The sequence below is a fragment of the Rana temporaria genome, chromosome 1, assembly GCF_905171775.1.
Source record: "Rana temporaria chromosome 1, aRanTem1.1, whole genome shotgun sequence".
Lineage (NCBI taxonomy): Eukaryota > Metazoa > Chordata > Amphibia > Anura > Ranidae > Rana > Rana temporaria.
In genome coordinates, this window is record NC_053489.1 from 319,134,456 (window position 1) to 319,156,762 (window position 22,307).

The 22,307-nt window shown below is 43.4% G+C and overlaps 1 protein-coding gene across 3 annotated transcripts in view; it reads right to left on the reverse strand.

Annotated features, from left to right (window-relative positions):
• Positions 1 to 12,882: 12,882 nt before the first annotated feature.
• DENND4C (DENN domain containing 4C) overlaps positions 12,883 to 22,307 on the reverse strand; it is a 210,200-nt gene continuing 200,775 nt past the window's right edge. For all 3 annotated transcript variants that reach the window (XM_040359890.1, XM_040359872.1, XM_040359881.1), the window contains 3 exons: positions 15,839 to 15,992; positions 15,679 to 15,743; positions 12,883 to 13,611 (listed from right to left, as the gene is read on the reverse strand). In XM_040359890.1, coding sequence (XP_040215824.1) covers positions 13,475 to 13,611; positions 15,679 to 15,743; positions 15,839 to 15,992 — 356 coding nt within the window. In that variant the 3' untranslated portion in view covers positions 12,883 to 13,474. The remainder of the gene's footprint in view (positions 13,612 to 15,678; positions 15,744 to 15,838; positions 15,993 to 22,307) is intronic.

The following is a 22,307-nucleotide window of genomic DNA, read 5'->3' on the forward strand; positions in this document are numbered from 1 at the left end:
GACACATGCACTTAAAGTAAATGCGCTTACGTGCTATTAAAGAGCAAAATTGCACTTGCAGTAAATGCGCTTACGTGCGATTAAAGAGCAAACTTGCACTTACACTTAATGCGCTTAGTTGCAAATAAACAGGACACATGCACTTACAGTAAATGCGCTTACGTGCGATTAAAGAGAAAACTTGCACTTGCAGTAAATGCGCTTACGTGCGATTAAAGAGCAAAATTGCACTTGCAGTAAATGCGCTTACGTGCGATTAAAGAGCAAACTTGCACTTGCAGTAAATGCGCTTAGTTGCAAATAAACAGGACACATGCACTTACAGTAAATGCGCTTACGTGCGATTAAAGAGAAAACTTGCACTTGCAGTAAATGCGCTTACGTGCGATTAAAGAGCAAAATTGCACTTGCAGTAAATGCGCTTACGTGCGATTAAAGAGCAAACTTGCACTTGCAGTAAATGCGCTTAGTTGCAAATAAACAGGACACATGCACTTACAGTAAATGCGCTTACGTGCTATTAAAGAGCAAAATTGCACTTGCAGTAAATGCGCTTACGTGCGATTAAAGAGCAAACTTGCAGTAAATGCGCTTACGTGCTATTAAAGAGCAAAATTGCACTTGCAGTAAATGCGCTTACGTGCTATTAAAGAGCAAACTTGCACTTACACTAAATGCGCTTAGTTGCAAATAAACAGGACACATGCACTTACAGTAAATGCGCTTACGTGCGATTAAAGAGAAAACTTGCACTTGCAGAAAATGCGCTTACGTGCGATTAAAGAGCAAAATCGCACTTGCAGTAAATGCGCTTACGTGCGATTAAAGAGCAAAATTGCACTTGCAGTAAATGCGATTACGTGCGATTAAAGAGCAAAATTGCACTTGCAGGAAATGCGATTACGTGCGATTAAAGAGCAAAATTGCACTTGCAGGAAATGCGATTACGTGCGATTAAAGAGCAAAATCGCACTTACAGTAAATGCTTTGACGTGCTATTAAAGAGCAAACTTGCACTTACACAAAATGCGCTTAGTTGCAAATAAACAGGACACGTGCACTTGCAGTAAATGCGCTTACGTGCGATTAAAGAGCAAAATTGCACTTGCAGTAAATGCGCTTACGTGTGATTAAAGAGCAAAATTACACTTGCAGTAAACGCTCTTACGTGCGATTAAAGAGCAAAATTGCACTTGCAGTAAATGCTCTTACGTGCGATTAAAGAGCAAAATTGCACTTGCAGTAAATGCGCTTACGTGCGATTAAAGAGCAAAATTGCCATTGCAGTAAATGCGTTTACGTGCAATTAAAGAGCAAAATTGCACTTGCAGTAAATGTGCTTAGTTGCAAATAAACAGGACACGTGCAGTAACACCCAGTACGTTTAGGTGTAAACTACACAGCACTGAGGCAGGCAATACAACACATTAGAGCACTGCAGCTATGCACAATCTCCTGCCTGACAAATACTAAGAGCAGATCTAGCTAAGCTATACAGTGTATAAATATATGTACAACTCCTAGGGATGTATATATATTCTCTACACACTGTATTTCAAGCTAAACTGACTACCCTGCTCTATCTACTGTAAAAAGATAATCTCTCTGTCTCTCTAACAAGCCGGAACACACTACACGAGGCCGTCCGGAAGGCGGCCTTTTATTGTGTGGGGCGTGTGCTAAAGCCCTGAGCCATAATTGGCCAAAGCAACCCAGGCTTTGGCCAATTATGGCTCTTTGTTTTTTGCGTGCTGTGATTGGCCAAGCATGCGGGACATACAGCATGCTTGGCCAATCATCAGCGCTCAACGCCACAGTGAATTATGGGCCATTTGGCATCACTCGAATTTGTCGCGAACGACCCGTTTTGTTCGAATTTCGACGAACGATCGAACGGCCGATGTTCGAGTCGAACATACGTTCGTATCGAACGCAAAGCTCATCCCTAGTGGGGACTTTGATTAAAGGAAGAACGGTGAGAACTCTGATGTTAGGGTGTCCCTGGTAACTGGAGCTGCCCCTTACATCATCGTTCATAGAATTCCCCTTTAATCAGGGTTCCCAGAGCCCCTGTTACTTCAGAGTCTGCATAATTTACACTTGCACTGTAAGGGCCCTTTCACACATGCAAAGCGATCAGACCACCCATTGTTCTGTATGGGGAGGTGGATGTAAATAGACGTGTTTATTTATACCTGCCAGCATTTGATCAAATGAAAACAGACGGATGGGGATCCATTCCAGTGTCCCCTCTGCACAAGTGGAACAGAGACAGACCTGTCATCCGCCTGCTCAGTGGGGATCAGCAGAGAGATCCCCCACTGAGCAGGCAAATACGTTTGGAAGAAGATTCTGCTCACTATCTCTTTCTGTGCGAGGAGGGGGGGCGTGGGCTGTCAGTGCGGGGTCCGGGCAGTGTTAACCACTTAAGGACCCCTTCACGCCGATATACGTCGGCAAAATGGCACGGCTGGGCACATCCATGGCTCTTTAAGCCCAGCTGTGGGGTCCGGCGCGCTCCCGCGACCCGGTCCGATGCTGCGGGACTCGCGGACCCGGTCGCCGCTGGAGTCTCGCGAACGGTCCCCGGAGCTGAAGAACGGGGAGAGCTGTATGTAAACACAGCTTCCCCGTTCTTCACTGTGGCGGCATCATCGATCGTGTGATCCCTTTTATAGGGATACACAATTGATGACGTCACACCTACAGCCACACCCCCCTACAGTTGTAAACACACTTGGTCACACATAACCCCATCAGCGCCCCCTGTGGTTAACTTTCAAACTGCAACTGTCATTTTCACAGTAAACAATGAATTTTAAATGCATTTTTTGCTGTGAAAATGACAATGGTCCCAAAAATGTGTCAAAATTGTCCGAAGTGTCCGCCATAATGTCGCAGTCACAAAAAAAAAAAAATAACTGATCTCCGCCATTAGTAGTAAAACATTTTTTTTTTTTATAAAAATGCAATAAAACTATCCCCTATTTTGTAAACGCTATACATTTTGTGCAAATCAACCAATAAATGCTTATTGTGATTTTTTTTTACCAAAAATAGGTAGAATACGTATCGGCCTAAACTGAGGGAAAAAAATAATGTTTTATATATTTTTGGGGGATATTTATTATAGAAAAAAGTAAAAAAATATTGAATTTTTTTCAAAATTGTCGCTCTATTTTTGTTTATAGCACAAAAAATAAAAACAGCAGAGGTGATCAAACACCACCAAAAGAAAGCTCTATTTGTGGGAATAAAAGGAGGCCAATTTTGTTTGGGAGCCATGTCGCACGACCGCGCAATCGTCAGTTAAAGCGACGCAGTGCCGAATCGCAAAAAGGGGCAAGGTCTTTTAGCTGCATTTTGGTCCGGGTCTTAAGTGGTTAAAGAGTGTAATACCTGCACCTCAATCTTCACTTCTTCCTCAGGATTCCTGCAGGTATCGTTGGATGCTGTCCCCCAGGTGGGTATGGCTGGTGGCTGCTGCTGCTGGCTGTCCTCCAGGGCCAGTAATGCTGGCTTGTTCCCAACCTACCAACCCCGAGCATCAGTTTGACAGCAGTCGGCACTAGAGGAAGCAAGCGGCTGCAGTAGAGAACAGAGCCGATGCTTTGTGTATTGCTCCCGTCACAGGCGGAGTACATTTGGTATCACTTTGCCTGTGATAGGAGCCGCCGCTATACAGGAAGCATTGGCTCTGCATCCACTGGCTCTGTTCTTCACAATGATGCTTGGGGATGGCGGGTCGCGAGGCCATCATATGAGCTTGCAGACCCCACCATCCCAGAGCAGGTGGTGTCGGGCCGCATTAGAGGGTGCTGCGGGCACCCCTGCTCTAAAGCTTTGCCAGGGTCCAGTCATCTGAAGGTATATGCTTATAACCCAAGGTGTATAAAAAGTCTGCTTGTGTCCTGCACTGTACGCCAACATCTGGACTTTACAGGCAAGTCAAAATTCCTCTTTTGATGGTTTGGAGTACACATGTGTAGCGTACGTGTGTGTGCATGGTCACATGCACCATTTGTTGCAACTAAGCTGTTACTAACCACAATAATGACAGTGAAGGGTCAGGGAGATGAAACATTGGATCCTGACTGATCACTTAGAGACAGCATTTCTAATTACGAGTTGTAATTTCATACCCTGTTTGTGTTGTATAGATGTAGAGCTACACCTAGTAAGCACAAAATGGAGCTACCCAAACCACCCAAAACCAAGAATGTGCATTAAATGAAGTCTGAACATAGTTTACCAAATGTTACTCACATTTTAATTTTATTTTTCAAAAGAACACAATTTTCATTTCTATATATTTTATCTCTATACAAAACTGATGAGGAAAGTTAAGCTTAGAAATGTAGAACAGTTTTCTCTCCAATGTACAAAAACAAATACATTCCCACATTCTAAAACACAGACAGGAGTATACATTAAGGCATGCAGTGTAATGCACACCACATTTACACATATCAAATGGGCAAATTATTTACAGGTTAAAAAACATGTAAAATATTTTGGGTTTCCTGAATTAACTTTTACATTTCTGAACATAAAACACCGTGTTTGATTATCGGTTCCCATACCCTATGTACAACCCCTTACCCATGGGTACAAATTTTACGAATAGAAAAAATAAAAATAAGGATGCCTTTCTGTGTATGCCAGGATGTCGTATTACAAAACTATTGTAAATAAAGAAAATAGAGACCATTGTCGGGCTCAGTAGAGGAAAGGTTTTGGTGTTTACAAGGCACTAGAGAATAAAACAGGTCTTTAAATGACAAAACTGCTCACAACAAACAGAAAACACTAGAATTGATAACATTATCGCATTAACATCCAATTCAGATGCCTAATATGCCTTTGTGATGACTACCCTAAAGCAGTGTTTCCTATTCTGGGCCTCAGTGACCATTACCAAGTCATATTTTCTGGACATCTAAATACAATTTTACTTTTATTAACAGCAGTTAAACCTAAATTAAGCAAAATTGTTTGTTTTTTGAGATATAGCAGGGGGAGGACAAGTACTTTTCAGGTTTCTATGGCTTCCCAATTGGGGAGACTTCCAATACGTTTCAGTCTTTGTCACAGGGTCAGGAAGTGATAAAATGTGTCCGAGACAGCAACAAAATAAGACCCGGTTCACACTGGGGCGACACGACAGGTGGCTCAGCCGCCTGACGGGTCGCGTCCCATTCAATGCAATGGAACCGTTCTAATAGGAGCGACGCAAGTCGCTCCGACTTAGAAAAAGGTTCCTGTACGACTTCGGGGGCGGCTCGAGGCGACCTGCATTGACTTCTATACAGAAGTCGTTTAGCAAATCGCCTCTGAAGTCGTCCTCAGGACGACTTGCAGAGTCGCCCCCGAAGTCGTGCCGCTGCTGTGTGAACCGACTCTGAAGGTTTTCCCTTAGAACACAGAAAGGCTGGAAACTGAGGTTTTTATTGTCCTCTCTACCTACCTTTGCTGTCACAAGGGGAGAAGTCAGAAAAATATCCCCAATCGAAAAAAAAATAAAGCAATAAATTCATGTTAAAATGTATAAACCTTCCGTACTGCATTCATAAAAAAGTTGGGCTTTAAAGCAGACCTGTGTTCAAAGCACCATCCCACTATTCTCAAAATGATGCTGCATTAGAGATACATTCACAATAAGACTGACGCTTGGCCATGGTTGAAAACACAACCAATTCCCTTTTACATCTGTGTGAATGGAAACCAAGTAACCCCTATTGGTCAATTTTAAAAGCAGATCATACACTTGTGTGTTTTTAAGGTGTGGCTTTGCAAAATTTTACATCTGGAGTCTCTCTGGTAGTTGGTGGTCTCTGCCAGAGAAGTTTGGAGAATCACACCCAGGCATAACTAGTCTAAACATTCATCCTCCATTTGACAGATTCAACATTTCAAAGTTGAATGCAGCAAAATTGTAACACCTAAGGGAGTGGTACATAAGTTAAAGGTCTACTTAAATTATGAAAACTATAATGCAGTAAATTTGGAACTACTTGGCTTGGGAAGTCACTATTGCATGTTAAACACTTGCTCTGGAAATAGAGAGTGGAAACATTTGTAAACGATCACTGGCAAATTCTGAACTGTACTCTTCCATAGTAAATGTCATTTTTTAAAGTTGAAACTATTTATAATGTAGAATGCAGCACTCTATGTTTTGAGTTAAATAAAAAGCAGAATGGGAAGGTCTTTATTTTTAAAGAAAAGAAGCCCATTTTTATATCTACTCTAGTTTTACTACGCTTCCTTACTGTCATAGTCATCTAATTTTTGTACAATGTACAAAATAAAGTTATGTTCTCCAATCTTTGGACGGTAAAAGGACACAATTGAGTGTCATGCAGAGAAAACAATGGACATTTAGTTTATGAGGACATGTATTTTCTGGTGTTTTACGTAAAAAAACAAAAATACAATTTAGTGCATAAGGAGCACTAAAAACAGTACCACATACTGTGTGCAATTAGCCTATTCAAACGCTGCATATAATAATAATAATAAAAAAAAAAAACACGTTTGCTTGGAGTCCATTGAGGTACACAGGAGAACTTCCAATGTAGGGTTAACACTACCACCTACTAGTGGAACAGACTATAGCAAACAAACTGTAGGCCAGCCCAGGATAACCCCTCCCACTACCAGCATGTCTTGGTTTCACAGCCAAGCAGTCCTGAGACCATGATTAAAAGTATGAGCTGGCATCAGAGGAGGGTGCAACCTCCACCTGGTAGCATACTTATTGAGAACAGAAGATCAGGTGAGAAACTAATTGAGAAACTAATGTCAGGATATGCAGGGATCGAGGAAAACTCACATAGCGAGTGAATTTTTGATAGGGCAAAAGAGAACCAAACCTTAAGACTACACTTGAAAGGCAGTCTACCTGAACAATCCAGAAGGCCTGAATTGTAGTCAAAGAAGGAAGAGAAGCTCTTCTCAGTGAACTAGGGCATCAGAGAATGAATTCCTGGTTGAGGGACGGTTTAGAAACTATCTTGGTCAGAAGAACGTCCTAGGCCTCAATGCACCTGATCCCATTGCAGGCTCAAGATGGCATTCCCATGCATGGAAAGGCTGTCAATTCACAGAGGTGAGGACTGACAGGAATGAACCCTTTTGAGGGCGAGATGGATATGAATTACCTACAAGGAGAAAATATGGCGGTTCCTAAAAATTCAGAGTGAAAGGTTAAAGGATAAGTTTGCCTTTAAAAAAAAAAAAGTAATAATAAATGCAATTTTTTGGCAGGAAAAAAAAATGTGTATTATTTTTTCTTCTTCTATGGAGCCTGCAGAGTATTGCATCCGCAATCTCAGGCTCCTACAGACTCTCAGTATAGCAATTACCTGAGAGAAGGAAGATCAATGGACTGCGAGAGCTCTCACCAGTGCACTTGCAGCTCATTAAGAATTACAAGCCGCCAGCCGCAATGGCTGGGTGGTACCTGTAGGCATTCATTCACCAGAAACTTTAAATGAATGAATTGCCCATCTGGGCATAGCCCTGCACAGCAGTGCCATTTTTGAATTGTGACAGCGGAAGTGGGGAGAAAACACTTTCACGCCCCCAGCAAAGAATAGCAGGTTATACCCAAGCATGGCTGTCAGCACTGTCAGGTCTAGATTCTTCCTCGCTATTTATATTTCAGAAGAATAACCAATTTGCTACAAGGAGAAGTCACTCCTAGGACAAAGCGCCATAATAAACCTTGTTGGAATATCCTTTCCATCATCAAGCATCATATGATCACAGATTTAGAGATGCCCCTGAGCAGCAGTCAGAAGCCTTTCATACATTTGTCTGGATTAATCTGGTGCAAGGAAGATCTCTAGAAAGCACTCTATCCTGTCTGTGAAACAGCCCAAATAGTATATAGATGCCACATGGTCACCAGAGCATTCACTAGTACCGTTAGAGGATTCCTGCAGCTGGAAACAAACTTGCATGCAGTGGAAGCAGGATACCTCTGGTGTCCTCCATCCGCAATGCAGGTCCTGGAATGCACTTAGGTCTATAAATTGTTCACCCACACCCCCCAGGATCCATACTACCTCCCTAACAGCTGCGTTAGGCCAGCATTGTGGTGTTGTCTATAAGGATCCAGATTAGATGACCTGCCAAGGGTATGTTTTCAGTGATGTAGCATGAACCACATTTCTTGAAACTTCTACATCAGAACTCTAAGGACCAGGGCCCCTTCACTAGCAGAAAGCCCATGCCTCCTCCTCAGCTTTGACTTCTGATGATAGGATTTTCCAGAATGTGGGAAGAATTTGGCAACTCCAGAGCTAGAAGACTAATCTACCAGACCAGAGACTACCTGATCCTCAGGGGGCAGACAATTTGGTCTCAACGCCTAAACTCAAAGACCAGGACATGCATTTGGATAAACTAAAGATTTTTCTGTTTAAGAAACATTCTGGTCTGATCTACCTGCAGACTATATGTGGATTCTAGCATAGATTACTTAAAATTCGGGCCCCAAAAAGAAAGACTATTTCTGTGGGAAAAAGAACAGTGACCAAATAGGAGCACAACTCCTGAAATGGATTTGACACAGGAGCTGGGGCAATGACACCTTGGTCCAGGGGACCCCAACAGGGCAGAGGTAAGTCTGCTAACCTGTGCGGGAAGACAAGGTGGTTAATGTTAAAGGAGCCAAAGAGGGAGCTGGAAATGAAGATTCAGTTTGGATGCCTGTAATGTCACACTCAATGCCTAAAATGCAAAATATACAACAGTCCACATTAAAAAACAAACATCCCCCCATTTGCAAATGTGGAGGGTGCTTTTCCATGCTGATGAAGGCTTTTTTGAGGGTATGGCAGGATTTTTATTACAGACCTTACAGGTGACCAGAGAACCAAGTTTGGGAATAGTAGATATTCATATTCTAGGAGTAAAGAAACAAAAAGGAAAGAGACTTGGTAAACCTTTCCCCAAGCTTCTTTCACTGGGGCAGGAAGTGATCTTGCTTCCATACTTCCTTGATCAAGATTTGGTCTTAAGAAATGCCTTTTGAAGACCATGCAGATCAGGTGCTCCTTGGGCGCAGAGTGTGCAGGCCAGCACTCTAACTTCCTTTGTGCATGTGTATTGACCAAAAAAAATCAGTATGGGAGATCAGCTGAGACGCTTCCAGCAGGCCAGTGCAAAGCTCAAGCCATCTCCCCACAGATCAGTAAAAATCCACTGATGCAGTGGAGAGATCTCTTAAGAGATTCTTACCACTCCCTCCTTGTTTAATAAATGAATGTCAGAGCCAAATTAGGGAAAAGTACAGGGCCCACCAGCAAGCACCTATAAAGAGTGTTTAATTGGAAAACTGGTAGGATCCTTAAATCTGGGAACAGCCTCCACTACCCTATTGATTTCACTGCTCAGGTGGGCCACGGACAGTCTAGTAAGTGTTTCAGAGATGTTCAAGGTTTTTTCCAATGCACATAGAGGAAGACTTCAAAGAGCAAGTGTAAAGGGATGGTCTTTGCAGCGTCAGAGGCTGTGAAAGACTGGAGAATGGGTATAGTCTAAACTCAAAGTTTCAGATTAGTGCACACAGCATCAATAAGAACCAAATCAGTCCCTTAATTCTGGAGTTAAAAATATAGCACTTAGGCTGGCCAAACATGAATAATTTTTTTCGTTCAACCAGTAGTGAAAGACTTCTCTTGTTCCTCAATGGACAAAGAAACAAAAGGATTAATCAGAGGTTACCTTTTAACAAATAGAAATAAAGGCAACTATGGTCATGTAAAGCTCAGCCTTTTTGTAAAATCTGAGCTTGGTTCCACCGTAAAAGTTGATGTTTGTATATTATGTCTCAGCTGCTTATCTTTGGAGCTATTGATCGCTTTGACATGAGGTTGTGGTATGGTTGCTTATGCATAATATTTTCTGTTCAAGAACAAATTCAGAACTTGAAAATCAACAGTTCTCGAAAAAGGCAACATGTAAATAATGCTTCTCTGAGTAACAGAGAGCCCTTTTGTTAACTTTACATAGTTTGCCAAATTAAATAGAATCGACACACAATCGGGGTCATTTGATAAGTTAGCAAAAAAAAAAAGAAAAAAAAAAAAAAAAGAAGAACAAACACACAACACACAGTATTCTACAACAAAGAAATCTGACTTCATGGGCCTGCCTATTCTGTGCTGAAAAATAAAATGATTTCTGATTGGTTACTATGAAGTCCTATAGTTTATATGAAATGAACACGTAAATTTCCTTTCTTAAAAATGGAGACACAAATTCTACAACTTTTCTGTCCTCAGTTCACACATACCTGAGGAAATGTATATGAGAAAAACAAGCTGAAACTTTAAAAACAAATATCTTTTGGTAGGGAATAATAATGAGCAGTATAGGAAAGAAGTATAGACATACCAAAAATGAAAGCCATCGCCTCTCAGCAGTGGATGGCACTCAAAGCCAAAAGTGATATTGTCTTCAACTACAATATAACTACACTTGTATGCATTGTATGACAAAAATGAGAATGAAAAGGCAAAAGTGATTACGGTAATGAATTATAAATCTGGAAAAAGTAAAGCTAAACTGTATTTTCCCATACTACCCAGTATGCATGATTTTTATCTGCTACATTGCTTATACTCTGCTACTAACTCAACCTCCAGAACAAACCGTCCCATCAATGGCTAAGTTTTACACGTAGGCAGTCAGGTAGAAAAATGTAACACTGAACATGGCTTAAAAGCAAAGGCTTTACCATGCAGTATTAGAAGGGATATACCCTGATCTTCTGTAGTGTCTAAAGAAACATGCCTTCAAATAGCAATATTGTGCTGTAAATCACACCAACTAGATAACACGTTTCAGCATTTTAGTGTAAACTAAAATAAGCCGATCTCTCATTGGTTGTTGTGCGTTACCCACACACCACTATCTGCAGCATATTGGTGTACTAACCACATTATGTAGTGCAGACTTTCTCAACTCCCAGTCCTCAAGGCGCCCCAACAGGTCATGTTTTCAGGATTTCCATTAGATGAAACAGCTGTGGTAATTACGAAGGCAGTGAAACTGATCAAATCACCCATGCAAAATAATAGAAAGCCTGAAAACATGACCCATTGGGGCACCTTAAGGACTGGAGTTGAGAAACACTGATGTAGTGCATGTTTGATAGAGCTTAAACCAGTCTTAAAGTGAACATGTCTTAACAGAAATACAGCAGCTGCCACTGCTGGCTTTTGGTTGAGGTCATGCCATGCTCAACCAATGGTAGGAGCCAATGTCTTAGAACAAGCATTGCAGGCTGGTAATTATCACTTCACATGCCACATATCAGTTCTGGGCCAAACACTAGCTAAATCACAAAGCCACAGCCAGGGAACCAATAACTAACAAAGTCAGCAATGGCATGGCAGCATCTACATTTCTTTTAATATAGGTCTAGTTTAATTATAGGTGATGCCATTGAAAATCACACAGGCCTAAGGATGAACGTTTCTGAATTGATTTACGAGAGGCACACAATATCTAGGGGAGAGTTTCAGATAAGGAAAAATCACATTAAGTGTAGGAAGTTTTGGTGCATATTGGGATTGGCTTTTGTTTTACAAAGTGAATTTCTCTAGGGAAACATGGAGGAAGGGAAATATATTACCCATCTCCTTCTGAAGATGAGATTCCTGGCTTTTACACTAAAGCTGGCCACACATTGATCGAAATTCGGCTGTCAACTAGGGCCTGGCCAAATTTCAATCTATATATGGGCACTGTGCTTGAACAGAAGTCGATCTACCAATCAACTTCTGTACACCTGCCCTGTTTGATTTTTAGCTGCTCAGTCAGAATTGCAGGCTATAGCCTGTGGTGCTGAACAGTTTATTCTGACACAGGGAAGTCTCCCCGCTGTCACAATACAATAGCTCCGCAGGGAGGGTTCAAATCTGTGGATGGGAGGATCGGGTCAGTGTTATTTTCATTCAACCCGCTGGTTGAACGAAAAAAACTAATGTACAGGCAGCTTTATTCTCAGTCTTCAGCACTTTGTAAGTTACTGATGAAGAAAATCAGAGTAAACACAGAACTTTGTATTTGCTTCTTCCAGGTCAGTGGCACAAAGTACTGAAGACAAAGGCTCAGCATGACAACCATCAACTAAATTTGCAGATGAAGGACTAGCAATGACGACAGTGTTCATTTTAGAGTTTTTCTTTAAGGCACTTAAATGCAGCATTTATAGTAAAACCTCCTATTTCTAAGATACCATTACAGGAAGGTGATCCTAATTTGTAATAAGTAATGGCTATAGTACACCACAAAGCTCATGTCTGGCTGGTCCGGATTTAAAAAAGAATTGTTGTGGTTTAAGCCTTAAGACTTGCTACATGCCCAATGACAGTAAAATATACAAACTGTACAGTACTGTACTGACAAAAAAGTCATAGCTATTCTTATGCCGCGTACACACCATCACTTTATGTGATGAAAAAAAACGACACTTTCTGTGAAGTAAAAAATGACATTTTTGAAACTTCAATTTTCAAAGACGAAGTTGCCTACACACCATCGTTTTCTCACAATAATCTTGCAAAGTGAGGTTACGTTCCACCACGTTTTACCATTGAAGCTTGCTTCATAAGTAGCTTCTGGGCATGCGTGGATGAAAAAACGTCTTAGAAAACGACGTTTTTTGCTACACACGGTCAATTTCTGTGAAGTAAAAAGTGCACTTTTGAAAAACGACACATAAAATTGAAGCATGCTTCAATTTTTTTTGGTCGTTTTTTACAAGACATAAAACGACGTTTTCCCCCACACACAGTCAATTAAAGTGACGTTTTTAAAAACGTCATTTTTTTTCATCACATAAAGTGATGGTGTGTACGCGGCATTAGTCTGAAAGTGGATAGGGCTGGTATTGGGCAACACCACCCATAAGGCACTAGGTTACCTGGCCCATAAGGGTGCCATGGATATAGTCAAGTGTCTGGATGGACGATTGTCAAAGGCAGACCAAGTTTTGCTGGTTAAGAACATTGAAAAGTATTACAAGGTGAGCCTACCAGAATGGCATAACTGTCGGTGCTACCTGTCAATTTTAAATTGTAAATAATAATTAAAAAAAATGTAATAACTTAAATGTTAGGTCAGAAAATGCTTGTACTTTAAAGTGCTGTATATCTTCAATTCAGCATTAATTTTTCATCTGAAGGTGGGCAAATGTGGCAGTGTGATGGAAATCTCATTATACTTGCACCTTGATCATTCTTGTTTCAAGCCTTCCATATTAAAATAGGAGTACAAGTAGCAGTTTCTTATATTGCCTTGCACAGTAGATGAACCTATGTCATGTGTAGGAAATGCTACCATTCTACTTGGGTCCATTCTCTGGGAGATTGAGCAGAAATTAGGCATTCTGTCTTTTTACATTTGTGTTGAACGTATAACAAGGAATGAAAAAAATTAATTCAAAAGAGATTCTTCAAATCAAAGGGGCCCCAAAAACAGCTCGACAGTACTCTACGTTCTTGCTTGGAGGCGCATCAATCTTCTGCATTTTCTTGAGAAACTCAGATGAAAGTTTTTCATAAGCAAGTCTGTATTCATTGTCGAATGCCTCTAAAATTAGAAGAAAAGATCAGAGTATATGAGCCGAGATTTTAGGGGTATCTCCACTGAGTTTGGTTAATAAAGGCTTTAGCGTAACAAAAGCATGTAACCATAGCAACATGATAATCCACAGATATGAAGTTCCTCCATGCATCTCCTCGCTTTGCTGCTTTTAGGATTACCCTGACTTCGTACTATAGACTTTAACAAGTAATTATCCAATTCACTGAGGCACAAAACAGCAGAAAAAAAAGCACATTCCACATTTTACAGGCTTAGGCTGCATTAACACCTGAGCATTTTTGTAGCTTGAAACGTAAAGCTCGTAGACCCTCAACAATAAAAATCCCATTCATTTCAATGGCTCCTGTTCACATCTGAGCACGAACAGGGGCCACTGAAATGAATGGGATTTTGCTTGTTAAGCACCTTTGAGCTTTGAGACTGAAAACGTTTAGGTGTGAATTCTGGAGACAGGTGCAGACACAGCCTGCCCAAGTGACATTTGCAGTAACGAAATGTGAAAGTCTGTGTAGCTACTTGAGGGGTTCACACTGGTGCGCTGTGTGAGATTGCATGTGATTCGCACCACTGTGCAAATCACATGCGGTTTCAGCCATACAGATTGTATGGTTAAATGTGCATCGCATTCGGACCAAACTCGGCAAAAGGACCCTTTTTTTGGTGCACACCAAAATCTGATTGCATGGGTGTTCACTCCCATGTGATCCGATTCCTGTCCAAACTGTTTGCACTGCGATATGCAAAATGAAATGGGGGTGTCATTAACATTGTATCGACGATCCCAGCAGTTTGCAAATGGCAGTGTGAACGGCCTTGTAAATAAGGTGCGATGTGGGAATCCAACACGAGAGAGAGCTGGGAACACACCACTCAAAGCCACCTGTGAGGATCTGATGAGTTGCTGAAGAGATCCCGGTTCCCGCCTGGTCCGCAGCCAAGAAAATCCAATGGAAAAAAATAAAGAATGGAGTCACATCCGGAAGTAAAATCAATAGAATTTATTGAAAGTCCATAAAATCAAACGAACATGGCAAACATCAATCCAAAAAAGGTGCTCAGTGGACGCGTTTCACACAGACGTGCTTACTTATCACTGTACCATTCTTCTTGGTTTCCATTGGATTTAGCTGGATGCGGGAACCTGCAGTGGATTTGCAATGTTCCCGCATCACACCTATGGGACTGAAGGGTTTAATGAACTGCATGGGGGTGTCACAGTCACTATGTATACAGGAAATGGAGAACAAGGGCTACCACATTAATTCAATACATTCAGTTCATGAAGATGGCAGGTAGGTTGCTTTACTCAACTTAAAGGGGTTGTAAAGGTACAATTTTTTTTCCTAAATAGCTTCCTTTACCTTAGTACAGTCCTCCTTCGCTTACCTCATCCTTCGATTTTGCTTTTAAATGTCCTTATTTCTTCTGAGAAATCCTCACTTCCTGTTCTTCTGTCTGTTACTCCACACAGTAATGCAAGGCTTTCTCCCTGGTATGGAGTGTCGTGCTCGCCCCCCTCCCTTGGACTACAGGAGAGTCAGGACACTCTCTACGTTGCAAATAGAGAAAGGAGCTGTGTGTTAGTGGGCATCCTGACTCTCCTGTTGTCCAAGGGAGGGGGTGAGCACGACACTCCACACCAGGGAGAAAGCCTTGCATTACTGTGTGGAGTTACAGACAGAAGAACAGGAAGTGAGGATTTCTCAGAAGAAATAAGGACATTTAAAAGCAAAATGGAAGGATGAGGTAAGTGAAGGAGGACTGCACTAAGGTAAAGGAAGCTATTTATAAAAAAAAAAAAAAAAAATTGTACCTTTACAACCCCCTTTAAAGGGCCATTTGGGTAAAACATCCTTGGAGTAGGCAAATCTTAGATGTACTAAAAATTGCTGTCTAAACATAAATAATGTAAGCTGATGCACAAATGATTTGTAACAAATGAAGACCTACTCAGGTCATAAGTTCTTAAATTTCTCTGATCATCAAACATCAACACAAAGCTGAACCAAGAACATTCAAATGATACCATTAAAAAAATACTTTTTCACTTACCAATATCAATATTTTCTCTCCCCAGGGAAACCAGAGACAGGTACAGTATTTCTCTGTAAATGCTTCTATGTAATTACAAAAAATAAACATGTTTGTAGTAGGATTTATAACTTGATAGCTCATTAAAATATAAATCACAGTAAAAACCAACAAGGCTTACCTTTGCCGTTTAGCCCCTGAGCCACACTTCTGCCGGACAAGGTCGATAGGCCTCAGAACATCATTGTGCTGTATACTGAGAGTGACGCTCTCTAATAAATGATTGATTTCATGAAGTTCCTTTGGGATAGGAGCTCCCGTCTTCTTAATGGATTCTGGTAAATAAATATATTAATATTTGTTTAGTCAAAAATCACATTTTGAAAATCATACAGCAATTACCCAGGCCGAGACACTTGTGGACATTGCTGGACAGAGAGGGGGCTCAGGAAAGCATCAGGGGGACTGCTGCACACAGAGGTTTTTTATCTTAATGCATTTTATGAATTAAGATAAAAAAACACGACTTTACAACCCCTTTAAAACTAGAATTTACAAGCTGTTTGTCTCTGTTTACACTGAAGAGGGTAATGGCCTAGGGTTTCTGGACTTTTTTTTTAAATGAGTTTTTATTTATTGTAAACTCAGAGCACATCTCCTGGAAACCAATAACAGGTTTGAACACCATTTCATTTTATATCTACAAACACATTATTCATAGTTGCAACTAAAAAAAGGGATTTTTAATACAGCTTACCTGTAAAATCCTTTTCTTGGAGTACATCACGGGACACAGAGCGGCATATTCATTACTATGTGGGTTATATGGAGTACCTTCAGGTGATGGACACTGGCAATCTCAAACAGGAAGTGCCCCTCCCTATATAACCCCCTCCCATAGGAGGAGTACCTCAGTTTTGTAGCAAGCAGTATGCCTCCCAAAATGGTCCCCATAAGAGGGGTGGGAGCTCTGTGTCCCGTGATGTACTCCAAGAAAAGGATTTTTACAGGTAAGCTGTATTAAAAATCCCTTTTTCTTTCTCGTACATCACGGGACACAGAGCGGCATATTCATTACTATGTGGGATGTCCCAAAGCAATGCTTACAATGAGGGGAGGGAGACATCTTCCCAAGACAAAAGGATTTAATTTAGAGATATACTTAAATCATATTAAATCCAACTTAGTTGAGAAAAAAATAATTTTTAAATTTTACTCAAAAGGGAGCCCCCGGAACCCGAGGGTCTCAAACTGCAGCCCGCAGCATTGCCTGCCCAAAGGCTGTATCAGTATTCCTTCTTACGTCCAACTGGTAGAACTTTGTAAACGTGTGGACAGAAGACCAGGTTGCCGCCTTGCAAACTTGAGCCATAGAGATCTGGTGGTGTGCTGCCCAGGAGGCGCCCATGGCCCTAGTAGAATGAGCCTTTAATGATAACGGAGGAGGCAACCCCTTCAAGCCGTAGGCCTGAGTGATTAACTGTTTAATCCACCTCGAGATGGTGGATTTTGCAGCTGCCTGCCCCTTTTTGGGCCCATCCGGTAAAATGAACAACACATCTGTTCTCCGGATCTTCTCTGTAGCTTTAAGATAGGCCTTCATGGCCCTGACAATATCCAAGGTATGCAGCAACCCTTCCTTTTTGGAAGTAGGTTTAGGAAAGAAGGATGGTAATACCAAATCCTGGTTTAGATGAAAACTGGATATAACCTTTGGTAGGAAGGAAGGATGAGGGCGGAGAACGACCTTGTCCTTATGTAAAATAAGATATGGTTCCTTACAGGATAAGGCTGCCAGTTCCGATACTCTTCTGGCGGAAACTATGGCGACCAAAAATACTAACTTCCTTGTCAGTAAAACCAAAGGAATTTCAGCCAACGGCTCAAAAGGTTGTTTCTGTAAACTTGACAGAACAAGATTTAAATCCCACGGACAAAGCGGGGATTTAACTGGAGGATTAATACGCAAGACCCCTTGAATGAAGGTCTTAACCAGCGAGTGGGTGGCCAGCGGCCGCTGAAACCACACTGACAAAGCTGAAATCTGTCCCTTGATTGTGCTTAATGCCAGTCCTTTATCCACTCCTAGCTGGAGAAAACGTAATACTCTATCGATGGTAAATTTGCGAGAAAGCCATCGCTTGGACTCACACCAGCCTACATAGGCCTTCCAGACCCTGTAATAAATCACCCTAGAGACCGGTTTCCTGGCTCTGATTAGGGTAGAGATTACTTTCTGAGACAGACCTCTACCCCTGAGAATCAGGGATTCAGCTTCCAGGCCGTCAAATTTAGATGCCGTAAGGCAGGGTGGAGGATCGGACCTTGCGATAGCAGGTCTGGCCGTAGAGGAAGAGTCCAAGGGTCTCCCACTACCATCTTCAGGATTAGTGAATACCATGCCCTTCTGGGCCATGCTGGAGCTACCAGGATAACTGGTATGTGCTCCACCCTGATCCTGCGCAGCAGGCAGGGTAGTAACTGGAGCGGGGGAAATGCATAAAGAAGTTTGAACTGATGCCAAGGGCAAACTAACACATCGGTTCCGCAGGCCCTGGGATCCCTTGTGCGGGACATGAACCTGTCTAGCTTCTTGTTCAGTCTCGATGCCATGATATCCACGTCCGGCACTCCCCATTTCTGGCAGAGTGTCTGAAAGACCTGTGGATGCAGAGACCACTCCCCCGGCAACAGAGTCTGGCGACTTAAGAAGTCCGCCTGTAGGTTGTCCACTCCGGGAATGAATATAGCCGATATGCAGGGCACATGGGCTTCTGCCCACAAGAAAATCAAGCTCACTTCTTTCTGAGCGGCTTGACTCTTGGTTCCCCCTTGGTGATTTATATATGCCACCGCCGTGGCATTGTCCGATTGTATTCTCACCGGGAACCCTTGTAGTTTGGACGTCCAAGCCCTGAGGGCTAGTCGAGCAGCTCTGAGCTCCAAGATATTGATGGGCAACTGCTTCTCTGCCGCTGCCCAAGTGCCCTGGCGAGTGCAACCATCCAAAATTGCTCCCCAGCCTATCAGGCTGGCGTCTGTGGTTACTATCTTCCAGGTCACAGGACTGAAAGTCTTTCCCTTCAGGAGATTCTGAGGGTTTAACCACCAAGATAGACTTTGCCGCGCTCTTGGTGAGAGTGGCAAAGGAATTTCTAAGGCCTGAGGCCTCTTGCTCCATGCTGACAGGATGGCTGCCTGCAGGATGCGAGTGTGGCTCTGAGCGTACGGAACCGCCTCGAATGTGGCCACCATCTTGCCTAGTAGTCGCATACATAGGCGAACAGTTGGCCTTTTCTTTCTTAGAACTATTTGTATTAGCTCTTTGATGGCCTTGACCTTTAATAGGGGTAGGAACACCTTTTGTTGTTCTGTATCCAATCTCATGCCGAGATATTCCAGCTGCCTTGTGGGCAGGAATGCTGACTTGTCTCGATTTAGGACCCAGCCGAACCTCTCGAGGTTCTGAACCGTGAGGGCCACTGCTCGTTCCAGGCCAGGAGACGAGTGGTCTACGACCAAGAGGTCGTCCAGGTAAGCCAGGACCGTGACCCCTTGGGTCCTTAGATTGGCTAGGATTGGGGCTAGGACCTTCGTGAATACCCGGGGGGCCGTAGCCAACCCGAAGGGGAGCGCCACAAATTGGAAATGACGCTGAGCCACCGCGAAGTGTAGAAATACTTGATGTGGCTGAAAAATTGGCACATGAAGGTAAGCATCCTTTATGTCTATGGACGCCATGAAGTCGTCCTTCTGGAGCACGGCGACAGCTGACCGAATAGTTTCCATCCGGAATGAGCGGACCCTTAGGTACGCATTTACTCCCTTTAAGTCCAAGATTGGCCTGACATCGCCGTTGGGCTTTGAGATGATAAACAGGTTGGAGTAGAACCCCAATCCCTGTTCCCGGACTGGTACTTCTACTATCACCTTCTGGCATAGCAGATGATTCAATGCCGCCATCAATGCGGCTCTTTTCACAGGGTCGCCTGGTACTCTTGACTCCTGGTAATGAGGAGGAGGGAATTTTAGAAATTCTAGTTTGTAGCCCGTGGTCACGGAAGACCGTACCCAGCAGTCGGGAATGCTGGCCTCCCAAACCTCTGCAAAGAGACGCAGCCTTCCCCCCACCATCGTGGGTGGGGGCGCCCCTTCATAAGGCCGACTTGGGGGCTGGCTTCGCAGGCTTGCGGTACCACTGCTTCTTGCCCCCCGTGGCTTGGCCCTGCGGCTTATTGTTAAATCCTGATCTTGCAGGAGGCCGTCGATACTGTTTGGTATTAGAGGGCCCCTGCCCCGGGGAGGGCTGGCGCTTAAATGTGGGCCCTCGGGCCTTCTTCTTGACTGGCAAGAGAGTGCTTTTGCCGCTTGATATAGTCTGAATATATCTATCCAGATCTTCTCCGAAGAGACGTCCTCCATGGAAGGGAAACCCTACCAGGAGTTTTTTGCACGGGGGCTCAGCCTCCCAATTCTTCAACCATAAGAGCCTTCTCATATGGATTAGAAATAAGGATAAACGTGACGCCTGCTGGATGGAGTCCTTGATAGCATCCACCGTAAAGCGTATAGCCCTGGGTATATCCGAAAATTCCTCTGCCTGTTGGGCAGGGATAAGTTTAAGCATTTGCTTAGTCTTATCTGATAATGCTTGGGCAACTCCAATAGCAGCCACAGCGGGCTGAACTATCGCCCCTGCTGAAGTAAAGGAGGCCTTAAGTAATGTTTCCAAGCGTTTATCAACCGGATCCTTAAACACCTGTAAGTTTTCCACAGGGCAAGTTAAAGATCTGTTCACACAGGAGATGGCTGCGTCCACCGCCGGGGGCGCCCACCTTTTGGAGAATTTCTCCTCTATAGGATATAAAACAGAGAATTTTTTAGGTGGTAAAAAGACTATCTGGCTTGATCCAATCCTGAAATATGACATCCTCGAGTAGAGGATGGACCGGAAAAAAAGCGTTGCTTTGAGGCGCTCTTAATGAGCCTAAAGCTGAAAACCGCCGATACTTGAGGTTCTGGTATGGGTAACTTAAATGCCACATGGACCATGTCCGTTAAAGCTTGCACCCACAAACTTTCCCCTTGGGAGGTTGAACTAGACTCCTCAGTATCCGGATCCTCGATCTCTGAACCACCCTGGTCCAAAACGTCAGGATTATCCAATTCCCCTAGGGAAAGGATCTCTGAGTCTGAGGGTTCCTGCTCGGGTGACGGAGACCTAGTCCGCTTTCTACCCGGTATAGCCTTAGCTATTCTTTTTGGCATTCTTTTCTCTAGTTCTCCTAAAGAAACAGCAAGCACCCTCTCAGTGACAAAGCCGGGGTTGGACTGAACTGGACCAGCCCCAGCACCAGATCCCCCAGGTCCCATCAGGGCGTGCCCTGATATGTCCTGTGGGGAGAGCAGCGGCATAGCCGTGTCTGAGCCCTCGGATTTTGCGGGGGAATCCCCACCCTTTGTACCCTCTGACCCAGAAGCCATGGTACAACACCGAGGTACACCTGCTATCACCCAGCCACAGACGTAGCTAAGGGGATCTGCCGGTTTGGGAACGATAGAGACTAACGCCCAAACTGAGAAGGGAGATCAGAAGTACTTTCCCTATTTCTTCTTCTTTTCTCTTTTTTTTTTTTTTTTTTTATATATCTTTTTTTTTTTTTTTTTGAAGAGGAAAAGAAAAATACTCTGTCTCCTAATAAGTATTGCCAATAGCCATCTGCTGAAAAAAAGGAAAAAGAAACCTATCTGTAGGTTTGACAGTCTATTCTTTAGAAAAAGACTGTAATCTTTCCTTCCGCCACTGGGTGTCCTCAGCGAGCTCCGCTCTGCGTCCTCCTCCTCTCTAACTCAGGAAGACACTGAGCTTCTGGCAGCTACTGGAAGGGCCTCCCCTTCCTATATGTAAATCGCCGCCCACAGGGATGCGCCCCCACCCCAGCCAATGGCGCGAAAAAACGTTCATATCTCGGGCACGCGCGCGCCCGTCGGCGGGGGCCATCGCACATGGAGGAGGACGGAGCGGCGTAGCACCCAGGCAGGTAAGCCCTCAGGTAGGTCACAGACCTCCTCTTAGCATGGGAAACACGGCTCCTGTATTTCACAGAGATCCCACACCTAGCGCAGCAGACCCAGCTAAACAACACTTACCAGGGAGGACACCTATCACTGGGGGAAAAAGATTTGAATCATCCTGTCTCTGACCATATACATAGTGATTCCTTGCCAATGCAGAGCATACCCAGGCATGACCCCCTGTGCACCTCCCTCCAGGGAATCTGCTAAGAACCAAGTTCCGCAGGCTCCCCAATACTTACCTGCTCCATGCCGCAGGACTTTTGCACAGCAAGAGGTCCAATCTTCCCCCATCTCCGTGGGTGGCGTCTAGACCTTCAGGCCCTGGGTTCCTATGAAGGAGCCACTGGCAAACAGGAGCTTTAGATACCCAAGGTTCTTAAGTCCTGGGCCCAGGGTCCAGCTCTCTAAAAAAGAGAAGCGTTATGGGCAAACCCCATGGCTTTGGGGTCCGGATACTGTCCACTTTAGCACTGAGGCCGTTGGACAGATCCGGTTAGCCTGCCTTGATCCCAAGGATGTGGAGGCAAAGCTAAACCATGACCAACACCTAAGACACTGGCGAAAAAACGGAG